Source organism: Thunnus maccoyii, chromosome 11 (genome assembly GCF_910596095.1).
Source record: "Thunnus maccoyii chromosome 11, fThuMac1.1, whole genome shotgun sequence".
Taxonomy (NCBI): domain Eukaryota; kingdom Metazoa; phylum Chordata; class Actinopteri; order Scombriformes; family Scombridae; genus Thunnus; species Thunnus maccoyii.
This window is the reverse complement of record NC_056543.1, coordinates 5,218,425-5,245,982: the sequence shown is the minus strand read 5'-3', so window position 1 is coordinate 5,245,982 and position 27,558 is coordinate 5,218,425. Positions and strand designations below refer to the sequence as shown.

Below are 27,558 nucleotides of genomic sequence, written 5' to 3'. Positions count from 1 at the left end.
CACACACTAATCTGTTGGGGTCGCCACCTCTAACCGCTCTGAATTGAACTCCACATTTCACACTAAGACGATTTTAAAAAGGCGTATAGTTAACAGAGAGCTTTGGTGTGACATTTTCCAAGAATGTGATGTGTTACAGCTCTTTACTCTCCTCACTGTGTACAGTCATTTGATACTGTAGTAATAAAATCTGACACTCCAGAGGCAGTTTTGTTCCAATAAGACCAATTTATCTAACCTGTGTGTTTGGTTATAAGTATTAAAGGGATATACTGTATGTGTGCTTGTAACTTAAACGCACAATATGTAATTTCAACCACTAGGGGTCTCTCAATCAAACAATAACAAAAGACGGAGTGTGATGACGGTGTGAAGTAGCAAGGGATCATGGGAGTTGTTGTCTTCGTTGATAAATAACCAGCTTCACCGGGATAGGATTACTCCGGTGTTAATCATTCGGGATGTTTTTGCCGGGAGCCGAATTACCCGCAGAGGTCTCATCATCTCCAGAACAAACGGACCCGGTGATTACAGGTAAAAACACTGAATAGAGCTGTTTCACCTAAAAAAAAATCAGTGTTTCTCCGACGATGTACGGCGACCACCAGACGTCCGGTACGGGCTGTTAGCTGAGCTGCTGCTAACACTTGTTCGGTTTATTTCTCTTATAACTTAAGATCCAGACGATCGGCAGATTTCTCCCGGGAGCCGAATTATCTGCAGAGGTCTCCTCCTCTTTAAAACAAACGTACACGCAGATTAAAATCGTTAAAATACTAATTAAAGCTGTTTTACCTAAAAAATCAGTGTTTCTCCGACGATGTACGGCGACGACCGGACGTCCGGTACGGACTGTTAGCCGAGCTGCTGCTAACACTTGTTCGGTTTATTTCTCTTAAAACTTAAGATCCAGACGTCCAATGACTAAAATCCTTCTTCCAGCTAAAAGATATAGTTAAAAGCAACCTAAATTTATCATGAAAATGTGTCTTAAAACTGAATAAAAGTAAATTTATAACAGTTTCTGTGGAACAACCACAACACCGATGTACTATCTTGTATATGTGTAAGTTACTCTTTGGTAGACGCCATTGTAGCGGGCAAACACAGCGCCGCCGTATGCATCTCGTGCGTGTTTACTCGTTGGTAGAGGAGGTATGACGCCATTGACATGCGACCAAATGAAAAGGACCGTTACTTTGATTAAATTACAGATTTCTCTGGGTTTGAAAATTGTTGGAAACATTTGAGATAATGTAAGAACACAACTCAACAAAATATATCACATAGGTCTACTTGTTTTTAGACATTTTAATGTGGAATAATTACATATTATACCTTTAAGGTGGCCATATTTTATTTGTTTTAAGGTATGTTTTATAATGCTTCTCAGTTTTTATTTTGTTTTTTAATATATGATTTAATTTCAGGTTAGTGTTCTTCTACACACATCTATCTTTTACTTGTCCTGGTTGGAATATCTGACTGTCAAAAACGAGGCCAGAATAGTCAAACTTGGCAGCGTAATATCAGGCAGTAAACAACAGTCGTTAGCCTGTCACCATGACAAAATCTTGGAGGATTAATGCCGTTCCCCTGAATCATCACTTTCAGCTCATGCCTTCAGGGAGACGCTACAGAGTCCCCTGTGCAAAGAAAAATATCTATAAAAAAAAAAAATCATTCATCCCACTTGCCGTACATCAGTTAAACCAATAATTAAATGACATGCCAATACTGTTCTGAGTCCCATGTACCTGGCACTTTACTTCTTACATTGGTCTATAAATTATTTAATTTCCTCTTCTTTAGTAACTAGACTGTGTCTAGTCCCTCTTGTCATATTTAAAGACTTTAATAGTTTTAGTTTTTATTGAGCTCATTTGTTGTAAATTAGTGTTTTATTAAGATGCACACAGTAAACTGAGGGTGAGGTAGTATTATTACATCATGGGAGTATTGTAAGACTGCAACCAACAATTATTTTATTATCAATAGACAATATCAAATGATTGTTCAGTGTATAAAATTTCAGAAAATAGTGAAATATGCTGATCATTTTTCCCTGAGGCTCAAATTAACATATTCAGATGACTTTTTTTGACAACAGTGAAAAATCCAAAGATGTTGAGTTTACTATCTATTACTATTTTTGCATTATAAAATGACATAAACGATGAATCAGTTATCAAAATTGTTGCCAATTAATTTTCTGTCAATCAACTAATTGATGAATCATCTAATCAGAGTACTACCATGCAGTGGGGGTCAATAGGGGCCAAACAACAAACTTTAACCCCTGGGCCTATAGGAGGTTAATTCAGCCATGTTTAGGACTGTTGATTAAACCCATGTTACATCTATAATACTGTAATATAAACTTTAAGTATGTCGTACACTGCACTGATGCTTTCTATTTAATGTCACTGACTCATTCATTGAGATGTTGCGGTGTCCCACATGGTCGGATGGCCGCTCTTGAGCAGCACTCTGTCTTCCATTAGTCTCACCTCTTTGAGCTCCAGCTCCGGCAGAAAGGGGGCAGCAGGGGTCAAAATCACCCTGTAGGCTCCAGCGGTAAGAGCTCTTCAACAAGTCCTCTAATCATCACTCTCACTATCTCATGTGCTGACAGCTGGGGTGCTGGCAGTTCCTCTTCTTCAGGCACTCAGCGTGTGCTTCGACTCTTCTATGCAAGAGGACACTCACATCCAGTGGAGAGAAGTTCAGGGATGCAGAGGGAATGTGAGGGAAAAATGGCCTTCAGCCAGAAGATGCTGTCCAGATCACCCAGAAGGAAGACTCGCGTTCATTCTTGCCTACTGGTAAGTTTTCAGTCAGAAGGCTAAATGTTTTTGAATGCTGCAAAATATTAAAATATGATTCTAAATTCTGACAGCATGGTAGTGTATCTGAGAAATGATGCTTTAAAGTTGATCTCCTGCAAAAATACGCTTACTTATTTGAGCATCAGACATGCAAACACTTTGTATCATCTTAAACACAGAATTTACTGTTTACATAGGTGATATTCTTCCTGAGGTTTACTGTGTGTCAGCTTCAGTTCAACATCTTCATCCCACATTTATGTATTTCTGGGCTTATAAACATCACATGTATATACCTGGTTTATTGTTTATTTTGCTTTTAAAAAATGATCTTGATAGCAATCATGCACCTTACAATATTATCATCACCAATATCAAGAAAACATTCTAACCATAGATTGTATAATAATAATGGACGTAGCCACCGTGATGTCACCCATTGGTTTGGAGACTCATGTTTTGAACTTTATTTCTCCTCATACATGTAGTTCTCTTTATTCATCCATGCTAGACATCATGCTTTTTTAAAGACTTGAAACTATGCGATTGAGACCATAAACTCATTAGGAAACAGTTTACTGATGTAATAAATCAGTGAGAAGTAGGGTCATTTCCTTATAGACTTCCATACAATCAGACTTCTTTGTGGAGCCAGTGGAGTCGCCCCCTGCTGGCCGTTAGAGAGAATACAGGTTTAAGTCACTTCTGGATCTGCTTCACTTTTCAGAACCTGCTTGATTCTAACTACCTACAATTTTTTTTTTTTTTTTTTGCAGAATTCATAATAAAATCAGCTACGAAACCGTTTCACATTCTGCAATAAAAACTACCAGATACAACACAGGCAACTATTAACTATCAATCATTTTAATAGCTTTAATAGTTAACAAGTAATTTATGAATTTTATAAAGAAAAAAAATTCCAACTGTAAAAAAATGTTTTACACATCAAATATTACAGGAAATATAACTAAACAATAAATTTATGAATAAACTGGTGTCTCGTTAAACATTTCTTTGGACTCATGTCAATATTTTTAAATCTCTGCTATGACCCTGATAACAGATTAATCTCTTAAACAATTTATCAAGACAAAAGGATTAAAGAGTTTCTAGTATTTGCTTGATTTTTTTTTTATGCAGGTACACAGTAAATTAAATTCCTTTGGATTTATGCCTGTTGGTCAGATTAAAATGAATGATTTAATCACTTTGGTAACTTGAGATGGATATTTGTCATTATTGTTAAAATAGTTTTAAACAGAAATGATCCCTGAAAGCATGAAGGACGTAATAAAAGACAACGACAGCACTTAGAAACAAATTTGAGCCTTTATTGGAATGTTGCAAGGCATTAAATACACAAATCCCATTTCTTTTAATAATTTGGTATTTAATAATAAAAAAACTTCTAGTCTAACAATACTGGTCTGACAGTCGTTCTTATTCAGTTTCGTCTTTATACCCTCAGTAAGTAAATCTTTCTTTCGCTTTCTTTCACTGCATCACGGAGGTGGAAACCCGACACTGAAGTGTGAATGAATGCATGAAGAATTAAAGGGCAGACAGCGATGACTTGTGATGGGGGAATAATGGAACACCTTCTCAAATTCAGGAAACATACCGCGGATCGAAGCTGCATCATGGGTTAAAACAGTCACTTGCTCATACTGGTATCCATTACTTTTTTCTTCTTTTTTTTTTTTTTTTTGTTTGGTTTTTTTTTTTTTGTTTACCCCTGATTTCCAAAGTTTTTTTTACATATAAAAAACTTTTGTATGAAATATAAACAAGCTCTAACCATGATACACAGACGTGTGCATTTGAAGCTGAAGAAAAAAAAAAAAAAAGCAAGAAAATAAAAGAAAGACGGTAATAATATGTTCTAAATGTGTCAATGATGATGTCATCACATGATGTCATGTTGTATAAACATAAATAATATGTTCTGGTGTCGTGAGATTACTGATTATTGATGCTTTTTTTTGTCGTTATTTAGGCCTCCACCAGCGCCACCTATAATTATCATCATCATCATTATCTTTATCATCATCATCATCACTCACTGCATGTCGCTCAACAGATCCAGAAATATTCTTTAAAATTGTTTTGGCTTTGAAACCATTTTTCCCTCATTTTTGAAAAGAAAGAAAGAAAAAGAAACAAAAAAAAAAGTAACATTCACCAAAAAAAAAAAAAAAAAAAAATTCCAGCCCTTCTGTGTTTGGTCTGGTCTCTCTCTCTCTTTTTTTTTTTCCTCCTTTTTATATTCTGGATCGCCTTCTCGTCCCACACATCCATAGCTGAACGAGTAATCAAAAAGCACAGAAGCACCGCCAGCCCTCCCACATCCAGAGCCTGTCCTTTACACAGCCTTCTTAAAAGGCCTCCCCCCGCCCCCCGCCCCCATCCCCATACCCTCCCCGCTTCCCCCCGTCGCTGTTAGACTTTGTTTGGAGGTCCAAAGTTAAGACATGACTCCAAACACGGGATTGTGGCGACAGATGCTCGGCCCGATCTCTTCGTAGTCCTTTTTGGTGTGGCAGACCTGGTAGAACTCAGGCTGTGGAGAAACACAAACGAAGGTGACGGATGAGTGCAAACGTAAAGCTTTATAAGAACAAATACAACACATTAACATTAAAAAAGCATATATTTGCATATCTGCAGCAGGTGTTCTTTGTTGGTTATTTTGTTCATTTTAAACAAACAGCTGTTTCTCTTTCTGCTGCTGCTGCTGGGAAAAGTAGAACTTCCTTTGCACCAAAGGACGGCAGATGTTTCAGAAAAGCAAATGTAAAAGCTTTAAAGTCAAACTGAAAGGAAGAAAAAAATAAAAACAAACAGTATCCAAAAGGGAGAAATTCATATTTTCAGTGTCTGTTTACTTAGAAAGAGAGCATCTTACCTTATAACCATTAAATCATTGTGTTTGCATAAAGAAGACGTTAGCACTACATAAAATACATTAGTGCCACAACTCATTAATTTCAATGAGATGACATACGTTGGCGGTCTCACCACAGAGGGCTCGATACTGGGTCGTAAGATATATTTTTAAACACAGGGCTGTTTTCAGTCCTATCAGCCTCTACGCAACACAAAACATACTTGAAGAACCCAGATATGAGCTGTTAATTTAACGTCTCCTTCTTATCTACCAGCATGGATACACGTGTCGTCCTGCATCTCAGCTTGTCGAACAAACGAGCCTCCGAACAAACGTCCACCGGGGGGACGAGCGTAACCGCCGAGGTCTGTTAGATAACTAAGAACAGTTTAGAAAATTGTCAAAGTGTCAACTTGAGTTGCTAAGCGTTGTGTTCTTTCTCCTTCAGTACATCTGCTAATAAAAACACCGTCCTTGTCCTGCAAACCAGCGCCGGTCTGTTTATGTTCTGTCTCAGGAAGCCGACGGGAACATTTCTGATGCGTCTTCAGACCTTTTTCTTCCTTTCAATAAACAGAAGAATCTGAAATTCACTTCTTTGACGTGACTGTTGGACTTTAAATAACTAAACTACCGTTATAATACAAAGTTTTATGTTCATGTGTATGAAAATGTCACATATGGTTACTTCAGCTTCTTTAATATTTTATAATGTTTAACATTTTTGGTGGAATTATCTACAGCTTGATGTTGTAAATATAAAGCATTAAGCCTATTTTAACTAAGCAATTATGTCTATCGGGGAACAATTCAATTAAATTTAACATTAATTAGCATTTTGTGAATTCGGCCTTTGATTGAAGTCGTGTTTCTGGCTGGTAAAATTTTCAGATTTGCTCAAACAATTAATTAATTTAAAGGGAAACAAAGAATAATGAAATGTCACAATCAGTTTAAAATAAATTACTATAAAAAATACTGCGTTCTCTTTAATGTCACACATAGTGGAAGCCATCATGTGACAAATTGTACTGTTGGTGCATGTTTGCAATACTTACAGTTGATGCTAACATTGATCCACCGAACCAAACTGCATATCTCTGCATATGATGGGTGATAACTTGGACATCGATTGGTTTGGGCTGCAGAGAGAAGAGTCAGACATGTTATTAGTTATGGATGTATCACATATGTTATCAACATACATATTATACAGCAGAGTAAAATCTGTCTGCACGACACAAGACTATCTTTCATTTTCTCATGTTTTATGATACACCAGATTGGTTTTATCTGTTTGTTTTAAATCTAATAGCTTTATGATCTTTTATGTTGTCGTCCTTGTGAAGCACTTTGTAACGCGGGTTTTGAAAAGTGCTCCATAAAAAGTCTTTTAGTTTGAACACACACTTTAACAAATATATCACAGCACATCTCTACTGAAACCATTTGTTAGGAATTTCTTAAAAAATTCATACTTGTTAAAGTGTAAAAACTATTTCAAATATGTCCAATAAGATCCCTGACATTAGTCTTCATTGAGGGACATTTACATGTGCAGTAAACCACTTCCTGCAGACAACATCTGCTCACATGTTTTCTCTTTATGTTTTCAGCTCTGCTCTTATGATTAGCTGCGTTCACTATCTGCTTCTCCTGCGGCTGCGGAGGTTTCCGCTCGGCTCCGGGCCGGATGACATTTAACACATCATCAAGATGAATCAGGAGAAAAAAGGAGGCGATATGCGCTTCCTACAGCTTCCCTGAAGGTGAAATATTTCAACTGTAGATTTTAAAGACTCCATTGGGTTTATCTTTAATAAATCTGCTATTAAAACTCTTCTCAACAACATTTGTAGTTGAGAAAGGACACTAACTTTAACTCCTCACATGTTAATTGTGTTTAGTCCAGTGGTATCCAGCTTTGTTGTGTTTAAGTTAATGTTTAGTCTCACCTTGAGTTTGCCTCCACTCAGCTCCTCGCTCATCTTCAGTCGGGCATCAACCGTCCTCTTTAAGTCTCTCTGCAGACGGCGCCCGAAGTCCCTGAACATGGTGGAGCCTCCTGACAAAACAATGTTCTGTGGATTGAGCAGAAAAAAAAGGGGATTGAGGATTAAAACAATCAAAATGAAAAAAAGCTCTTTACACTTGTCAGAAGGAACTGGCTGCTGGCCGGCCAGCTGGGAAATACTATTTAATAATCAGAGTGACATTCAAACAAAACAAGTCTCAAGGTTCCGACACAAAGACTTTACCCGACAAAACAACGCAATACATGACTTGACACAAATTAATTTGAATACAAGCAAAAATATAAAGTCGATTGGATTCACTGACAGGTCTGAATGTTATCGAATAAGCCATGGTGCAGTCAGTCATCAATCATGTCATCATTATAGAGGTCGGCTTACCTTATAGAGAGGACGCCTGACATCAATGGGGCAGTTCTGGATGACCTCGTCCACGACCTCGGAGATGGGCTGGGTGAAGTCGGGGTTGGCGAACTGGGATTGTGAGTAAAAGGAGAAGACGTGTCATTCTGTGCTGCGTGTTTAATTGTTTATTAGAATAATTTTAAAGAAGACATAACATGCACATTTTTCCAGGTCTTTATTTATATTCTGGGGCTCTATTGGTATAACTTTGCATGATTTCTGGTTAAAAAAAACTCCTTATTTATCTTATACTGGTCCTTTATGCAGCCCCTCAGTTCAGTCAGTCTGAAACAGGCTGTTTTAGTTCCTGTCTCTTTAAGGCCCCGCCTCCTGATGAGCCCACTCTGTTTTATTTTTCCTGTTCTTTACTCAAAATATAAACTTCTCAAATCCATCTGAAATATGTGAGCGGTCAACACGAACAACCCATGGCACAACCTTAACAACGAAGGTTACAGAACGGACGGCCGTTTGTGGGCATGTGCGAACAATCTGATGTCATCAAGAGGAGGAATTAGAGGTAAGTTTGCAAACGAAGCGTTCAGCCCTGGGTTTTGACTTGCAGGCAGCATTTTTACATACATTCACCTCAAATTTTAAAACTTTGACCATGTTTAAACAGAAATCCTACAACATAACAGCATAAAAATAACAGATAATCACAAAATCCCCTTTAAACACCTCATGATGTTTTTACAACTAGAATCTGGACCGCTGACGTCTCGTGTGCGGGGGAATAATAAACAAAACTGGCTGGAAAAGATGAACAAACAGTGACAGCTGAGCAAAAAGCTGAGATGTGCCACGAGTGGGCGAGAATTATTTTATAATTCAGTTCATCTGGTTTTCAGTGCAGAGTTCACTTCGCTCTTACAAAGATCCCTCCAGAGTTTACAGTCCTTGATGCCCATGTCTGTTTTTTTCTCTCTCTCCCACTCAAACTGCATCATAAATCAGCAAAGCAAACCGCTTTTCTTATATGTCTGTTTCGGTACAGTCACATGCAATATTTAATAATCATTAAAAATGTACTCCTATGTAACTGTCAAGACTATAAAAATCTGTGTATGCTGGTAAAAAATGACTTTGTGGGTTTCAGTTATTATCTTATTCACACTGCACTGACTGACCTCAGGGTGGAAGAAGATCTCAGGACCCAGGAAGCGCTCGTAGCCCACGTCGATGGTGAACTCCTTCTTGCTGATGGCGTTGATGCCGGTGTACTGCTTGATCCACTTGGAGCCATCTGTGTCGTACTTGTTGAACTCTTTAACTAGATCCGGGCACACGTAGCTGAACCGCTCCTGAAAAAGGAGGAGAATCGGGGGTGAAAATGTAAAAAAAAAAAACAGTCCAATCATTAAGAGAAAAGCTTATAATTGCGCCAATAATTCCCTTAAAGCGTAGCTGACGGCACTCTTGCAAAAAAAGGCAACAAGTTTACAGTATCTCCTGTTTTCTAATCCTTGCTTTTATATCATTCAGTCATTATAAAAGCACATTTAATTTTAAAACCAATACAAGAGTTTGGGCTGTAATTGATTTTTCTTCTATAACAGAGAATATAAATGAGCAGAACATGCAGTATAGTGTATTCATGGGTTTGATTTGCAGGGAGCGTGGTCAGTTCTGCGAATTAACATCTTCAGACATTACTGGCGAGATATGCAGGGTGCACATCCCCTCCATGCTAATGCTTATAACTTGAATTACTTGTTGTTTGTATGTCTCAAGGTAATGAGGAATGGTCCTTGACATCAAGAACAACGTCTAAGAAAAAACAAGCTATTTAAATAAACGCGAGGGAATTGCTGGAGAATTGAGGTGAATCAATAAAATGTGGTGATTGACAGACGGAGCGACGACTGACATTGTCTATTTGTGACCTTGACAGTTGAAAAAGACTGTAATACTTTCAGCGATGCACATATGAAGACACAAAGCTTAAACTGCAAAATAAAACTTTAATTCTGTGCATATTATAATGTTCTATAAAAACATTTGTCTATAACTTTGGGGAACAGTGTAAATTACCAGGAACTAAAAAAACTAAACAAAAGCAGTAGATTTTTAAAGGACAGCAGCTGCATGTAACTGGTGGACTAATACTGCCACCTGCTGTCCTTATAAAGAAAAACAATAGAAGTTCCAGTTTTCTATTAAACTTTTAAAACCACAGAATTGACTCATTTCATTGTCTTTATGGTGAAGTCAGCTGGAGTTTAGAGGAAAAAAAACACTCTATGCAGCTTTTCTGACTTACTTATTTACCAGCAAACTTCCACAAACTCCTTCCTCAATTATTCAAATTTCACTCTACGGCCTCTAACGTCCGGCGGCGGCGTGCGCTAAGCCGACGGTAACGAGACAGGAAAGGTGGGGGCTGATTAAAAAGAATGAGCTGCCTTCGCATTCAGCCAGCTGCTGATATGAATCTCATCACAGTTTAACGGATCTTAATAGACCTAATATGTTTAATGAAGGCAGCAGGATATGAGTTTCATCGTTTATCTGGACCGCATGAAGAACTCAAGTCGTACACGACTCTCAACAGGTGCTGAAGCTTAATATGAAGCTGCAGCCAACAGCCTGGATTAAACACTGGAAGCAGGAGGAAATAGCTCGTTTACTCTAACATGTGATATCTTGTTTGTTTAATCTGTCCGAGCAACGAGAAGCAACTGATTGTGCCTTGTGTCCCATAGATGATACACGGAATGACTTATCTGCCTTAAGGGTTAATATTATTCTATTTTAGCCTTTTCTGCTCTATGTAAAGCACTTTGAGTTGCCTTGTTGTAGAAATGTACTCTACAAATAAACTTGCCTCGACTCAGATCAGCGTCAGAGGGGCGTATCCAAAGGAAGAAGAAGAAGTGGCTGATGGGAAATGTAGTCAAGGACCTACCTTGACCGCCTTGGCCGTCTCCAGCGACTGCTCCGGTGGGATGCCCACCTCCCTCTCCCTCAGGAGCTGCTGGGTGAAGTAGGTTATGTCTCGTCCTGCGATGGGAATGTGCTTTATACAGCTGCCGATGACATAACCTTCAGCCTGAGAGAGTGAAAAGAAAGAGACAGAAAGGAAGAGAAAGAAGCAGAGAGGTGATGTCATATAATAAGCAACTTAACAAGGAAGTACATGTTTGTTTAACCGTTGTTACAGCTTGATTTTCTTCAGATTATTGTACTCCGAGGCCCCCTACATATCCACAGTGTTGTGTTTGGCTCATTTTTTTTGTGCATATTCAGCAGTGGCCGCAGACATGCTGATTCAGTCACCCAGCATCTAAATGTATTCTGCAAGCACATTTCCTAAAGCTGAGTAATTCCTTCCAGCCCCTGAAACACTGTGGCCTACTTTAAAAAAGATCAACATTATCCTGTTACTGAACCAGTAAACAGGTGGAGATCTTCTTAAAAATGGGGGGAATTTTTCTTTGGTAAATTGCGACACACTTGCTCTGCAGAACAGGAAGAAGCAATAAAAAAAAAATCAGCATATTCAGACCACACCTAAATTTAAAATGCTTTAAAAGAAGCAGAGAATAATAAAAAGCCACATGATAAATACTCTATAACAACACTCGACATATAACGCTGTTTATATTCTGCATTTTTCCTGACTACTAACCACAGTGCATCAAGTAAAAAAAAGCAGCACAAAAGTTAGTGGAAAATTAAAAATTACAGCCATATGTGATTTTTTTTGAAAATGTCAACAGCGTGGGCGTTCATCTGCTGCTTTAACAGCCTCCGTTCTTCTTCATGATGTCAGAACCTGGCTGCAGGGATTTCGCTCTCCATTCAGCCACATGAGCATCAGTGAGGTCGGCGTCTGATAAGGTCTGGCTCTTGCAGTCGGCGTTCCAGCTCATCCCGAAGGTGTTGGACGGGGTTGAGATGAGGCCAGTCAAGTTCTTCCACACCAAACTGAGCAAACTTTTTTTTTTTTTTTATGAACTTGGCTTTGTGCGCAGGAGCATTTCATGTTGGTAGAGGAAAGCTGGAAGCTCTCTGTTGTCTAAAACTTCAACCGTCCACATACTTTTGGCCATAAAGTGAATAAAACACTTTTTAACTCAGTCTTACACGCTGCTCCCCAGAATGACAAATAAGTGTAAACTGTCTGTGAAATTTTACCCAAATTTAAATAACAAGCTTTTATAAAAAATATATTGAGATAAATGTGCTGAAACTTTGTTACCGAAACTCTTTAACCCGACTCCCGTACAGTCAATATTTACACAGGAATGTTGATTTTTCAAGAACGAGGAAGTGTGTGTGTGCGTAGGAGAGAGAAGGGTGACTGATTGAGTGTTGTTCTTTGGCAAGTGTGTGTGTTCCTGTCCATCTGTAAAACTCACCACAGGGATGACGTGGGTGACGCCGTCTCCGCTGTCGATGACGGTGCCTGTCAGCGTCCTCTCGCCCACCTGTCTGGACGTCCAGGAGGCGGCTAGAGCGAGCACAGCCTGATGTACACACACACACACGAACACACACACACACTGATAAAACTGCACGCTACGTTCACATGTAGATTATTCTGCACCAGTACACTACTGGGATAAGTATGTGAATGTGATCCTGACCTGCACGGCGATGTACAGCCCCGGTACGTTGAAGGACTCGAACATGATCTCGGCTGTGTACTCTCGGTTTTCTGGTGTGTTCAAAGGCGGCTCCGTCTGCAAACACACAGTACAGTAATTATGTAACAGACATATACTGTAATATACTGCATACTGGTACTATGATGTCTGTAATAAATACAGAAAGATGATTTATTAAAAAAGAAGTTGGCATGTTTGTTATTTGGCTGCAACAGTTTGTCGTTTTCTGGCCCAAAAATGTTAATTTCACACTGAGTGGAGAGAGAGAGAGCAGAAAAGTCTTACCAGGAGGAAGTAGTGGTCCTCAGGCTCAGCTCTCAGGTACTTGAAGATGATCTGCTCCATGAAGCGCTCCATTAGGTCCCAGTCCTCCACGATCCCGTGACGGATCGGCCACTGATGGAATAAAGGTTCGGTTCATTAGAAGAGCATGTGAGATACTATCACACTTTGATGGCGTACTGGTACACACACACTGAAATATGACAACACGTCCAGTAACGTAGGACAGTTTCTTTTGCGAGGTGTCTAAAACGCACCACATGTCTTTACATACTAATACTCTGCTTAGAATTAGTAGCTATGTGTTATAGAAGCGGGACACAGTTCTGGTGATGTGCATACTGGCTAACTGGCTCACTGGGACACCTGAATGGAGCAGAGCCGTTGTTAAAAGGTGCAGCATGTGACACTCAGCACCACTAGATGTCAGCAAACAGTTATTTGCTATGTGAGGATATAGTGGAGTAATGAACCCAGGAATGTAAGAGGAAAAGTTTAATATGATTCCTTTTGGCCTTATAGTCTGTCTCTGTAGGTGCAGGAGCAACACACACACACACACAGACCCAATGACCTCTGACCTGAAGGCATAAGGATGTCGAGGAAACACTGGACAGGACTAAAAACCGATACTACCATACTATCTAGTATGCCAGGAAAAGACTTAGTATGCCTCAATACATAGTATATCAAATACAGTCTGCAAAAAGTACCAGGATGTTCTGCTACATCCTGTATCATTTTGCAGTATGCAAACCAGCAGGCTTTACTGGCTATTCTCACCCACAATCCTCTGCACAGCGGAAGATGCGTCACATCTGATGACGGTGCAACGATAGAAGCAGCAATGACGGATGAAGTAGTATGTCTCAACTGTATGCAACAGTAAGTACTTTGTAAAGGCAGCTGCAGAACGTACTAAAGGTAAAAAAGTAGAAGTATGCGATTCTGAACGCAGCAGCAACCTCCTCACCAGCAGAGAGAACCTGGATGAGCTTCGTCTGCTAGCCCACCATCTCTTAAATCCTAAATTAAATGGGAGAAGCTGCATTCTTTTGAGTCGCTCTCTCTCTCTCTTTTAACTAATATTCAATATGTGACTGAATTGGTCAGAAATGCCACTAAAAATGTGTAAAAATATGTATCTGGATTTATCTAATCAATGTTCCAATTTACTGTGTTTTAGAACTGTTAATTAGACAAACTCTGCTTCAAAATGTGTTAATTATAAGTCGCACATATGATTGCATTTGTTATATTTGATCTTTAACAGTGTGTGTTATTCAGCTATGGTTTGGTTGCTAGGATAATGCTTTCTTAATAAATTTAATTACAGATTAGGACATTAAGGTTTATTGATTTTATTTCATTTCTCACTGGTTCTCATGATGTGTCAACACTGACAACAGAACGAGTGAGTAATTTTCAGATATCCGAAAGGAATAAAATCATTCCCCTTTAAAGTCAGATGCCAGTTTCCACACAAAGGAATTCATTAGTAATCAATGCCGTCCCTCACGAGAGCGCCGAGGATCTTATTTCTTTCAAAACACGCCTCCTAGACTATAAAAACTTTTACAACTCTGTCAGGCGTCTGTTGCTCTGTTCTTCTTCTACTTGCTTGTGGTGTCTTCTGTGATTTTTTTTTCCGCCCAGTCTTGCCAGCCGTGATGGCCCATGCTGCGTTGCGGGCGTTGTCCTTTTTTTTTTTTTCCATGACTGAGAGCTGAGAGCTCCAGAAAGATATTCAACTAAGAAGCAAAAGATGCCTGAGCCACAAACTAAGCCACACTGTTTGCCATCGTGTAGTTAAACAGTCAGAGACGCCTCCTTGCTGTGTGTGTGTGTGTGTGTGTGTGTGTGTGTGTGTGTGTGTGTGTGTGTGTGTGTGTGTGGGGTCACTATGGGGCCTCAGATAGTGTGAGACTGGATTCACTGTCCTGAGTTAGAGCTGCAGCGCCACTCATCTGGCCTGTTCCTTACTGGGAATCTCCTCATCATCATCATCAACGCTTCATCGCCAAGGAAACAACAGGGAAACCATCGACTACGCTTCTGTGTCAGAGTTGATGCAAGAGCTACTCAAAAAACTGAACTTTTATTGGCTGTAGTTAGAGTCCCTCATTGTGTTTTTGACTCAGTTTTAGTAACATTCATTCATAAATTCATTCATAGTCGTTGTATTGGTCTGTTCCTTCATATCAGAGATGGAGGTCACTGACTGATTAATTTGAATTAGTTAATTAATCGATGGAGGTGGTGCCCCTAGTAACTTTACGAGTGCTTAATATTCATTTCAAGTGTTATTCCTACATCTGTAAGAATAAACATGTATAAAGAGGGTCATGTTGGAAAAACTACAGGATGTCATTGTTCATCGCCACATTGTGTCCATCTGTGTCAAAGCTTTCTCCTCCTTATTTGGGTGATAAAAAAAGAAAAAAAACACAATGCTGCAAAATAAGAGGAAAATCTCTGCTAAAGCTTCTTGTTTACAAACCTCATATATGAAGAAGAATTCTCCAGTTCTTTAGAGAAAGTGAAACATTTGAAAAGTAATTGCTTTGCCAGTCAGGGTCAAGTACCTTTGTGGAATACGAGGGCTTGTCTACCGCTTCGTCCCCGATGTAGAAATCCAAGTCATCCACCCCCTTCATCATCCTCCGCTGCGCCTGGTCTCCGACCTTGGCCGACTCTTTGATGGCGATACCTGACATGAGAATTCAAAATTCAATAGAGAGCAACAGTCTGCAGAGGACAAACTCTTATGTGTTGTTTTTGGTAAATAAGTTACAATGATTAATCACATTAAAAGTAAAGTCTGATATGAATCTCTGGTGACTGAGTGGAACTGATTAGCAAAAAATAAATAAACCAAAGCGTTTCCTCTTATCACAGATGCATCATGGTCACAGTCAGTGTCGCTGGCGTGCTCGGCCGGGGGAATTCAACGCACAGCGAGAAATACTCACATGATGGAACGATGAACTGTGGCTCTGTGTTCCCTGCATACCCCAGTTTGGTGTAACTGCAAGAGAGAGAGAGAAAAAGAGTCACATTTCACAATAAGAGAATAGACAAAAACCCGAGCATCGTCAAGGCTGCTGGTTCTACATCTGTATGCGTGAAGATTTACTGCAGCACAGATTATTTTTGGCTGCTATCTCCGCTGCTATCGTTTCCCATCAATGCCATCACTGTGGCGGATTGGTCGGGTGCCAAAAAAGCAGTAGCAGCTCTGGAGTTTTACTAATGCGAAGTCATTAAAAAGCCCATTCATGTTGTTTTGGGGAGGGAGGGGGGGGGGGGTGAACTGAGGACCATTCATATTAGTCAAAGTAGTCTGTATAAACTCAACATGTTTAATATAAACTAGCTGTGACCTCTTGTGCAACAAAAAAAAAGCAAACAAAACCTTAACCAATGAGGGGGGAAAAAAAGAGCAAATGAATTTAACAAAATAAAGCAAGCTGTTTCTAAAAGTCATTCTAACACTTCAGACACCGGGAGCACACACATTCAGCTTTGGCATCAAAGACTCGATCGTTTTAAAAGCCTTTTTTTTTTTTTTTTTTTTTTCGTGTTCCCGGCTCTGTGCAAATGATGTTTTTGCGAGGCACATGCTAACCAGATGTATTCCTGACTGGGGTAGGGCCCAGACGGACTCCCGTACTTCCTGCACACAGAGCCCGAGGGACTGATAGAGGACGCCGCTGACGAGCGCCAAATCACTGCGGGCATAACAGGCCACATCCTGGTCATAATAGTGGCTCCTTTGAATCCAACTTTATATATAAAAAAAAAAAAAAGGAAGCAAGGAAGGGAGGGCCACATCAGCAGTTTCTTTCATGAGCAGAATTTGTGCTCAAATAGGCGAAAAAATGTGTTTACTGTGATTCTTTTCAATTTCAAAAATGAAAACAAATAGTTGTGGTTTTAGGTTTTTGTTGGTCTGCAAAAGCATCAATCATCTTCATCTACGAGATTCCACCTATAGCTTATCTTCTCCATCTTTAACACCACTTAAAAGCGTCTTTTTCATTCATAAATCAAGCACAATAAACAGTGTATTATTACTGCCGTGTGGTGCACGACTACCACACCACCGCAACAACTTCCTCTCAACTGGTGTCTCATTTTATGACCACGTAATATGGACAAATATAACTTCCTATGGTTTCTTTAATAGTTTAAGACTCACTACATCATACTTAACACCTTCAGGTATCTATAATACAGCCTGAGCCTTATAACCCTGTCAAACATACATACGTAGTGCTACTATCTAATGCTAATAACGAGATAAATAAATAATAATTAACAAATCTGACATGAAACAAACACTTTCTGTTAAGCTATCAGACAAAAAAAGGAAAGTCTCCCTCTCAGCTGGATAGAAACCTTGATTTATGTCTGGCTTTCTTTCTTCTGACATAAAGTGACTCTAACAGGTCACAGAAAGTTTTTTTTTAGTTTCAACTGAGCAACTTTTTGACTTGCCAGGAACTGAAAAAAAACACAGTGTGACTTGGGGAATAAATTTATATATAAATCTAATCTGGCAACTTCACTTATCTGTCAAGCACACAGAGCTGCCGGTGTTGATTTTTTAGAAGGCAGAGCCAGGAGAAACAAGACGTAATAGATCAATGTTCAAATACAGTAGAAACTGTAGAAAGAGGAAGAGTTGGCGGGTTCACTGTGTGCAGCACTGCTGCTAGATATAATCAGCTTTGTGATATGGTTTACAGTTTGTTAGTTCTGATAGTAAACTGAAGAAATGATGGTTTATCAGCCTTTAAATACATAATAAAAGGTGAAGCTGCTGCTGCTGAGACGCTAACATGCCTGCAAACACTGTGAGAGCTTTCCACATTGATTATTATTATTATTAACATTCTGAACTTCAGCATAAAAATAGCTTTATTTAATTGTCGCTGCTACGACCGTGATAAAGGCAGTTTGTCAGCATGTATCGGCGTTCAGAGACAACAACAGCTGCCTGATGACAGTAACAACAACGATGGCTGACAGCAACAGAACGAAGCAGCAGTTCTCTGAACACCTTCATACCACAGAACAGTCCCAGCTTGTCTACCTCAACCTGCCTCGACAGGCTTCAATTACACCACACTCACTGACAGTGGACATCGTTGTGCAGGACAGCTGCAGCATAATGAGCTGAACTCCTGCAGTAAACAACTGTTAGCAAATTATAGTATCTTACTATTATTTGTAGTAATCTTAGAACCTTGTTGTCTTTAGCTTGAATGAGATATTTTTGGGAAATGAAAACATAACTCCTGCTGTCTATAATATAGTTCAACTTTACTTTATGACTTGTAATTTGTACTCATGCTGATTGAGGCCCGGTAGTGATTGCAGCCTGATGTTGTGACATCTCAACTGTATGATTAAGACGGATGAAGAATGACTCCACCCGAATCATTCACCTGAGGTTTTTTTCTCTCTAGCCCCTTTCACACATGCAGTCTATCCCTGAAATGTTCAGGAACATTTCCTGCATGGGGTCATGTGTGAATGGGAGCAATTTCCCACCTCAAGACATTGTCCAGAGTTGTCCTTTTACACATGTAGCACACAACAGACGCGTGAACTCTCACCTATTGGAAATACTCTGTTTGGTTTAAGCGAGGGGGAATGGCTCCTGGGTAAAGCGAGCAGGACGCAGGACATGATGCAAAACGATGCTGTGGTTTTAACTCAGCGTTTATTAAGCATTTCACTGGAAATAAAACAGCTTTTATTTTACGAGTAATCACAGGAAGTCCTCTCTCCCGTTAGCGCTAGCTTCACAGCACAGCGTTCAAGTCCTGTCAAAACGATGCAGCTTGGCTGGCCTGCTGCTGCGTTTATCTAGCGTCAGCTGCAAAGATAGAAACATCATCAACACGCCCACTCGCTCGCTGTGAATTCTCCGGAAATTATATTCACACATGGGCTCAATCGCACATTACATGGTTTTTGTACTAGAGAGCTGTACGGACATTCACACATACAGCTCCTCCAGGTGATGTCTGGATATCTTTAGGGTTGCATGTGTGAAAGGGGCTCTGATCACATTTCAGGGAAAATGCCGGTACAGCTGTGCTGTGAATGGAAGCCGTAACATTGCAGCGACAAGCACGTAAAGGGTTACGTCCGTCTGACGTGGCGCGAGCGAACCAATCACAAGACTCCGCTGATGACGTATTTGAATCCCCGACTTTTTTACAGTTGCATTGCCAATGCTTTCATGGGTGTCTCTCAAACTTGTTGAATATTAAATACATTACAAGAACATCAGCACCTTACAAAAACAGCTCCTTGCACGTTATTCACATTCTGCAAAGACCCGCCCCTACCTTGCCTCTGATTGGCTCTGACCCTGATATCTCTAACCTAACCCATCTCACTCCTCATGCCCAAACCTAAAACAACCTAACCAACGAATACTAGCCAGTCAGAGGAAGAAAATAATAATAAGAAGAAAATAATAAGTTTAATCAATCAATTAATCTTCTGCCACGTCTTCTTCTTCTGTTGAGTTTTATTGCATCTGTAATTGGTGCATTACCGCCATCTGCTGGACTGTCCCTTGCCCCATCTACTCTGACATCGCTATCGCATGTGTGAAAAGGCGCGAGACGGAATAGTTCCTGAATGTGGCTGCATGTGTGAATCACTATTTGAAAGGCGTGAAAGAAAGGGGCTTCAGATAAGGAAGCCTTGATTTCACAGCGCAATACTAGTTTCTGTGCTTCATGGTCAAGCAAGTCTCTTCTAATAATAGAACACTCAGAAGGTTGACGTGCAAAAAGGAAGTGGGCTTGTCACTGTTTGGACATCACGAGCATTACTCAGAGACAGCTGTTGAACTCCCTAAGCACTTCACAACATCTGTCGATAGCTGGTACTCTCTGGCTGTGCTGCAAATAGACAGCATGTCACCGTTTCCACTTGGAAAAAGACTCATTGTCAGTCTCAATCTGTGTCTAAACTGTGACTTCATGATTAAAGCGTTACCGTTGCAGATATTTTTTAAAAAAAGGAAGTTGCGTGTAGTCATTCATATTGGAGCGTATGTGTGATGATGACTTAAAGGCTTGGCCGGAAAGCAGAAGCCATCTGCTTGTGGAGAACAAACTGGTGCAGGCTAACCTAATTCTCAGCTGCACTTTCTTTTTGCTGTCCCAGTGTAGATCAGAAGCAGCAGACTGGTTAACAGCCTGAAGGGAAGAAGGGAAGAGGGGAGGGTGGTGGTGGGGTGGAGGGGTGTGGAGAGGTATGCAATGTGAGGAGTGACGAGTTCAAGCCTCTACATGCAAGCGATGCAAACCACTTTTAGCCCCCCAAAACTAACTGAGAATTCCTATCATGCTGAGTACTGTTATTTAGGCAAATCTACACGGCCGCATTGGTTAAAAAAAGACATCCGTGATCTTAAAAGTGAGAATCGTTCATAGCAAACAGTAGCCTACACACAATGAATGACATGTAATAGTACGGTTGATAAGTTTCAGATGTCTTTACATGCTTTAAAACTTCATCTCAAAAGGGAAAAAAACAATCGAGAAGTGAAAATCTACCTAACAGCAAAGCAGGAAATTAGGTAAAGTATGAACACAGATCAATACAGAGTGATGCAGGAGGAGCAAGGAGAATATATACTCCTGTCAGTCCTTTAAAATAACATTTGCAGCCACAGCTAAATCTTAGTAGGTCAGTGCATTTGAGACAAATTGGTTAAGAAAAAAAGAAGAAGAATAAAAAGCCCGGCTGAGAAGAGAAAAATGAGAGAAGTAAATAAAAAAAAACATGCTCGGATGCCGAGAAACGACCATATATGGACTAAAAAGCGTGAATGAGGAAGTGTATGCTGTATAGGAAGTAGTACCGCGCCTGCTCACATCCAGATTCATGAACGACCAAAAAAAAAAAAAAAGATTCACGACGATTTGCACACTTATCTTTACACATTAACGTGGAAAATCTGGTAAATTCACATAAGATATCAGATTATACAGGCATTAACTGACTGCCAACAATGAATGAGAGCAGCTGTGAGGGAAGGGCTTCATCGGTCAGGGTTTCGGTCTTGCAACAGCAGCATATACACATTTAACTATGACCTAGCAAAGGGGTTTTTTTCTGCAATAATATCCCCTCTACAGGAAGAAAACTAGAAGCTAGAAACCTGATGATTAAACTAGCTACCGAGCAGGATAACAAGCACAAAAAACAATTGGTGACTGTGCACTTCAGAGCAGCTAAAAAGACCTGACTGGGTTTATCTCCAAATGAAGCCATTGAAGGATAATAATAATAATAATAATAGCTTTTCGTTAGCATGTTAGCTCTCTGGCTGGCTTGCTTGCTGGCTGGTTGGCTGTGTATACACAGACACACACCCTGTTGTTGCAGCTGCTGACACTGACAGCCCCCTCACCCTTGCCCGGCCACTCGATGACACCCAAGCCGCCCTGACTGCACGTCGGTCCGGGTTCAACAGCTTACCCTGTGCCGCAGTCGACAACACACGCCGGTAGCCGTCCAGCCATGTCTCTGTCGCTCTGTCTCTCTCTTTCTCTCCTTTCCCCCTCGAGTCTCTGCCGGTTGAAAAACGGTCGAAACTGATGGACAACTGGGGCTGTGTCGGGCTAAACGATCTGGCAAGCCGTCAGTCCACAGCAGGCGGAACCCAGAGCCCGCACAGGAGAGCCGTTTCCACTTCCGCACTCGGCTTCTGGCAGCTAGGGAGAGGCAAGATGGCGGAGGCCGGGTAGAGAGCGACGCAGGCGGGGCTCCGCAGCTGTCAATCACCCGAGAGAGGACGGTCAGTTTACAGCAACGCAGCGGGGATTGTATATTATATTTATAAATCCCTGCTCTGGTCTTGCACCCACACTGTGAAATTTTGGTCTGAGGTTCTCAACTTTATCTACATGTATTTTTTAAATGACTTTGTTTTTCTTTTAAAGTCTCTCTACACTCAAAAATGCGTTTTCCCTTCTTGTTCCTACAGTTGGATGTCGGAGCTTCACTGTGTAAAATGATGTAAGTGTGACACTGGAAGGCTGTTTTCACATTCATCTGCTGAAAGTGGAAAGTTTCTCTGAGCTCATTGAATATCTGATTTTAAGAGGCCTATGAGCATGATTTGTGACATCACAACTAGTCTGGAGCCAACTGTGGTTTTTCTTGAGAAACATTTTGAATATCAGACTTGTAATTGAGCATTTAAACACTATATTATTTTACCTATGTTAATAATACTTCTTCCACCACTGCATTTACTAAACAACTAAACCTAAACTCCCCCTCTACTCAGAAATATGTATTTATTCTTGTTCCTACAGTTGGATGTTTGAGCTTCACTCTGCAGGATGATGGATGAGCAGAGTTTGACACTAGAAAGCTGTTTCATGTTTATCTGCAGACAGTGCAAAGTTTCTCTGAGCTCATTGAAAATCCGATTTTAAAGAGTTAATATTTTGTGACCTCACAACTATTTTGGAAGCCAAATCGTGGTCCAATATTCAACTTACATAAGAGTGATGTGGAAACTCGAAGCCTCTAGTGCACAAACACTGAGAATGGACTTTACAGAGAAGCAGGAGACATCTTAGTTACGTTTATGAGATGAAAATATATTTGCATATTCATAGACTCTGGAATTATTAATGAAGGAGAAGGAGGAGATGCCATGTTAAGGATTTAAACGTGGTAATTATACTTTTTTGTGGAGTCTTTTTAAATGTCTTAATACATGTCTGGAGGGGATCTGTTGGTTTTCTTTGGTGTTTTTGATTATCAATAAGAAGATGAGAGTTTCTTTATTAATAAATCGTATTTTCTTTTTTGCTAAATTTTACAAATATTAATGTAAATTCAATGGGTCCCTCCTGCTTGTTTTTAAAGTTGAGCTGAAGATGTACTTTGATTCTATTAAGTTTTCCAACAATGTTAAAGCTATGAAAACTGCACTTTTATTTACAACACTTCTGAAAGATCTGTATTGATATATATCTATTTAAAATCTATTTTTAAATATGATGTGTATATGATATTTTTATGATATAAATATGATATTATTTATATTTCTATTATAAATCTGGCCTGTACTCCACATCAGTTGGTGGCAGTAATCACTCTTTAAATTGTTTCCCATCTGGCATAAAGCAAAACTACAAAATTCAAAAGTCTGTCAGAGAAGTAATTGAGGCAAATGTAGGAAAGATGTTATTTTTTTCTAGGTTAAGATTAGGACATACAGGACTCAATGCTACTTTATATACCATGAAAAAGACAGTGTCAGATAAATGTGAGACTTGTGACTGCATGTGCTGATAGGTTGTAGGAAGTTCAGAGAGAAAGCCTGAAGGGCAGGGAGGTGGATATGGGAAGGGAATGGAGCATCAAAGATCTGTTAGAGACAGTGGACAAACAAGGTTCAAATGGCTTTATTTAAATATTTAAACGATAAAGGTTTAATATCCAGAATATAACTTCTTTATAAAGTTTTTCGTTTGTTAGTTTTTGTTGTTTAAAGTCATTTTGTTGCACACTCCGCTACAGTAGGCGGCGGCATGCACCTTTAACGTTGGTTTGTAGTCCGCCAGTAAAACCAAAGAAGAAGAAGAAGAAGCAGAAGGAGGAAAAATAAGAAGCAGAAGAAGCAAAACTAAAGAAGAAGTAAAACCGCGAGAGGACTAACGGTAGCTCTATTATGATAAATAACGTGAGTTTTCTCCGCAGATTATGACACATTTTCGTGGTCAGATACGGGGTCCACACTGGGGTCCCACCATGGACAACATGCTGATAGACTTCTGGCGAAAACACGAATGCCTCTTTAATTCCTCGCTGGAGTCTTACTACGACAAGCATCTGAAGACAAAGCTGTGGACAGAGTTCGCGGTGTCCATCGGGAAGCCTGGTAAGAGCCACCGGTGTTACGACGCATTTGGTGACCCATCAGATTCTGTGACCTGTACCCAGATCCTTGATTTAAAGGTGCAGTGTGTTTTTATCAGAACGGACCTGCCAAAAATGGAATATAATATTCATAAGTATGCTTTAAATAGTGTATAATCTCCTGAAACTAAGAATCGTTGCCGTTTCGTTACCTTAGAATGAGCCCTTTGTATCTATAGAGACTGTAAAAACAATAATGGACGTAGCCACTGTGACGTCATCCATTGGTTTGTGGAGTCCTGATTTGAAGCCGGAAGTTTGGCATTTTGACCTTCGCCTTCTTGGATTTTTGGAGCCAGAAGTGACCATATTTAGATGAGAGGGTGGAGCTGACCCTAACGCTAGCTGCTAGCTTGTCTATGGTTAACTGTGTGCTAGCGAAAACAGGCATAAAACCATTCAAATAAAATGTACTTACCAGAAAAACTGAACATTCGACTCCTTAGAGGGTCTTTCAGTACAACCAAACGCTGAACAAGACTCTTTTAGATGACCAAAATGTTACAGTTAACTTTCATGAACTGAGAACACAATGAAATAGTGACAGTTACACCTGTACTCTGTGAATCTGGGGTTACACCATGGTTACCTAACCCAACGTTGTTGCCGTGGTAGCGACTTGTCAATCACAATGTAGCCACACCCTATAGCATACCCTGCTTTATCGTCTGTTTTACTCTAAATGAGACCATCAATTACAAAATGAATATCATGCTGTATTGAAGAAGACTTGAAACTAGTGATTGAGACCATAAACTTATTAGGAAACTGTTATAATAAATAATAAATCAAGTGAGCAGGAGGGTCATTTTCTCATAGACTTCCATACAATCAGATTTCTTTTTGGAGCCAGTGGAGTCGCCTCCTGCTGGCCATAAGAAGAATGTAAGTTTAAGTCACTTCTGCATTAGCTTCACTTCTCAGACCCAGAACTACCTGCCTGATATCTACATCAAGCCCCCAGGAAGTCCATCAGGCTTTGAAGCCAATTTGACATTAGTGGCCAAACCGTGGAATTACAACTTCCAGGTCCGACAGGGGCCCAAAAAGCATTTTCCCTGCACACAATCATGGGGAAAGGAGTTTAATGCATTTGGTCCAATCACATTTGGAAAGTCTAGAGGAGCCGCACAATTGAATTATTTTAACCTCATTCCAGCTAGCTGAAGAGCTAAACAGGAAGTTAGCTGTCTCAGCTGGTGGAAGTCTCTAGTGAGCATGCTCTATTCTTCTTCTTTGCCACAAAATTACTACTGTTCATTCACATGTTTCATGTTCACCTCTTCCTCACAGTATCTGATGTTGAGAGAAGATCCAGATCGCTCCGGACCCAGTATGGGAGGGTGTTATGGCATCCAGAGAGGGTCAACACTTTCCAGCAAAGGATGCTGAGGGAGAAACTGGATTTTTTGAGGCCTTACATCGTTCGTAGACGAGGTGATTCGTTTCTGGTAAGTTGAAGCCAGTGCACGGACGCCTGTGGATGTCGACTGTGGATATCTATCTTTCTAACTCATCTTTTTGCAGGAGGACAAGTTTGATGATCGGGAGGAGGATGACGATGAGCTGGAGACTGAGGGAAGTGTCGACCAGGAGATGGGAAGCACATTCGGTAGCCCGCTGGATGCTGATGTGACTGGGCGAGACCCAGACGACGAACTTCAATTTGTGGCCTCACCTTCGAACTCTGCTCCCCTACACTGTCCAAACTCACAGCCTCAAGTCACAGAGGTCATGTCTTTGAGCTGTGATCGCCATAATGATGAAGGTTCTCCCGATCAGCCCGATCACACAGCTGCACCAAACACAACATCCAAATACGACATATTAAGCCAGTTTGCAGAGGTTATGTTGGCGGATATGCGGCAGATTAAAGACCCTATGGTGCTTATGAGACTCCGCCGAGATATCACCGACCTGGTGTTCAAAGCGGTGGAGGAGGACGTTCAGAGACGATGCGTTCGAGCGCCATCCATGCCCTCGCTGGGGGATGGTGAACAGGTCCAGAGCTCCTCTAGGCCTCAACAGCTGTGCTCACAGACGAACTTCTCTTGGAGGCAGAGATTTTTGAGGAGAAAGAACAAAGGATCTGAGATCGGGAGGAGGATGCAGAGATGGGAGGAGATGAAGCACATGAGGAGAACGTCCCGGAGTCAGTTACTGCAGCCCGTACAGCAAAGTCAAGCGCTGGAAGGGATGAGTGAAAACATCTCTCAGGCCATGATTCAAGCTTCTGAGATCAAAACAGAGACAGAGCCGCATATGGTTAAAATTGAGGAGGAGACAACTCCAGTGGTTTGAAATTCCAGATGGAAATCTGGCTGTTTTACCTGATTACAGTCATCTCAGTGAGTAGGTGTAGGTGAGGAGGCTACTCAAGACGTGGAACACAGTTATTCAACAAAAAATGTTGAAGAATGAACTTGGAGACTGACAAGAATCTGGCATTTATTGCCCTCTTTTCCAGACAGTCATGACATTTTATTTGTATCTTATTTGTTTTTTGTAGCACTTTGTAGAAGGTTTCAGAAATGAACCATACTGGTAGAAATACAGGGCTATAACTAGGATAAATAGGTCTAAAACACAAACACATCTAACATCAGAGATCACAGCAAAGAGACTTTTCTGCCTTTTCAAGATGTAAGATATATGTTTCTAACAAATCTATGCCTTTCAAAAACAATGCTGTCTAACTGATACTTAGTCTGTAACTGCGAGGCAGTTTTTGTTTTTGAGTACATCAACTGATTTCTGGTCATGTTAGAGAGACGCTCGAGGCTGGCAAACACACTAAAAGTCAGCTGCAAAGATGCCAAAGTAGATGTGATCTATCTTGATTTGAGTGTTACTGTTTTTTCTGCTATATCAGTCAACTGGTTGGTTAATGTGCAATGAGATACATGGATAGGAAGACAGCGTTTCCTTGTTTTAATAATGTCTGTAACCTGAGCTGAGCTAAAATAAAGTCTGCAGACTTGAGAGAGAAAATATTGGCAGTTCCCACCTGTGATCAGCAGGTGGCAGTGTGAATGTTCTCCTGTTCAAATTCAGCAAAGTGACTTCTGTTGCACTACAGTAACGTGGACTGTTTGGATTACTGCACATTACAGTTTTGATTTTTAGGATCTGAGAAACAGCGAATTAAAGTACAAAAGCAAGCTAGAAAGTAGCATTTCTGGAGACAGCACTTTTCCAAACCTTAAAATGAACCTTTTTCACAATAAAAAGTTAAAAACTTGGCTGGTCTGAATTCCCATTATTCACAGGAATAAGTACTAAATGTTTGCTCATCTCCAATAGAGCAGAAATTACTTCATGTATACTGTCAACAAATGCTTTTATTTTAATGAACACCAGCTAATTCTGTTGAAATATGATATAAAGGTTATGTGAGAACGGAAGATGTCTGAGGGAAAATACCTGTTTGGATCAATCTGGTTGATGCATCCTGTACATGCAAGATAATAGAGAGTTAGGGTTGGTGAGCTCAGATTAATACCAGAGGAACTGAATTATACATTTCTATG

General features: G+C 40.2%; 2 protein-coding genes across 2 annotated transcripts; one reads left to right on the top strand and one right to left on the bottom strand.

Moving 5' to 3' along the window:
* The first annotated feature begins 498 nt into the window (after positions 1-498).
* LOC121906859 lies at positions 499-27,270 on the top strand. The gene is made up of 5 exons (XM_042426032.1): positions 499-534; positions 2,636-2,825; positions 23,810-23,990; positions 25,322-25,479; positions 25,556-27,270. Exons 2-5 carry the CDS (start codon positions 2,733-2,735, stop codon positions 26,327-26,329), a joined length of 1,206 nt encoding a protein of 401 aa, XP_042281966.1. The 5' UTR covers positions 499-534; positions 2,636-2,732; the 3' UTR covers positions 26,330-27,270.
* LOC121906858 (actin-related protein 3-like) lies at positions 5,253-21,851 on the bottom strand. The gene is made up of 12 exons (XM_042426031.1): positions 21,569-21,851; positions 16,024-16,079; positions 15,637-15,761; positions 13,055-13,165; positions 12,749-12,844; positions 12,521-12,628; positions 11,065-11,208; positions 9,287-9,460; positions 8,133-8,225; positions 7,674-7,799; positions 6,777-6,860; positions 5,253-5,391 (listed from the first exon to the last, which is right to left on the bottom strand). Exons 1-12 carry the CDS (start codon positions 21,610-21,612, stop codon positions 5,296-5,298), a joined length of 1,257 nt encoding a protein of 418 aa, XP_042281965.1. The 5' UTR covers positions 21,613-21,851; the 3' UTR covers positions 5,253-5,295.
* Positions 27,271-27,558: the final 288 nt, after the last annotated feature.

Excerpts from the sequence above, each read along its gene's own strand:
- LOC121906859 (XM_042426032.1), top strand. The coding sequence starts at position 2,733 with ATGCAGAGGGAATGTGAGGGAAAAATGGCCTTCAGCCAGAAGATGCTG. Across the intron at positions 2,826-23,809 it reads GCGTTCATTCTTGCCTACTG|ATTATGACACATTTTCGTGG; the intron begins GTAAGTTTTCAG and ends TTTTCTCCGCAG. Across the intron at positions 25,480-25,555 it reads GACGAGGTGATTCGTTTCTG|GAGGACAAGTTTGATGATCG; the intron begins GTAAGTTGAAGC and ends ATCTTTTTGCAG.
- LOC121906858 (XM_042426031.1), bottom strand. The coding sequence starts at position 21,612 with ATGGCTGGACGGCTACCGGCGTGTGTTGTCGACTGCGGCACAGG. Across the intron at positions 11,209-12,520 it reads TCACCCACGTCATCCCTGTG|GCTGAAGGTTATGTCATCGG; the intron begins GTGAGTTTTACA and ends TCACTCTCTCAG. Across the intron at positions 5,392-6,776 it reads GATCAATGTTAGCATCAACT|CCTGAGTTCTACCAGGTCTG; the intron begins GTAAGTATTGCA and ends GTTTCTCCACAG.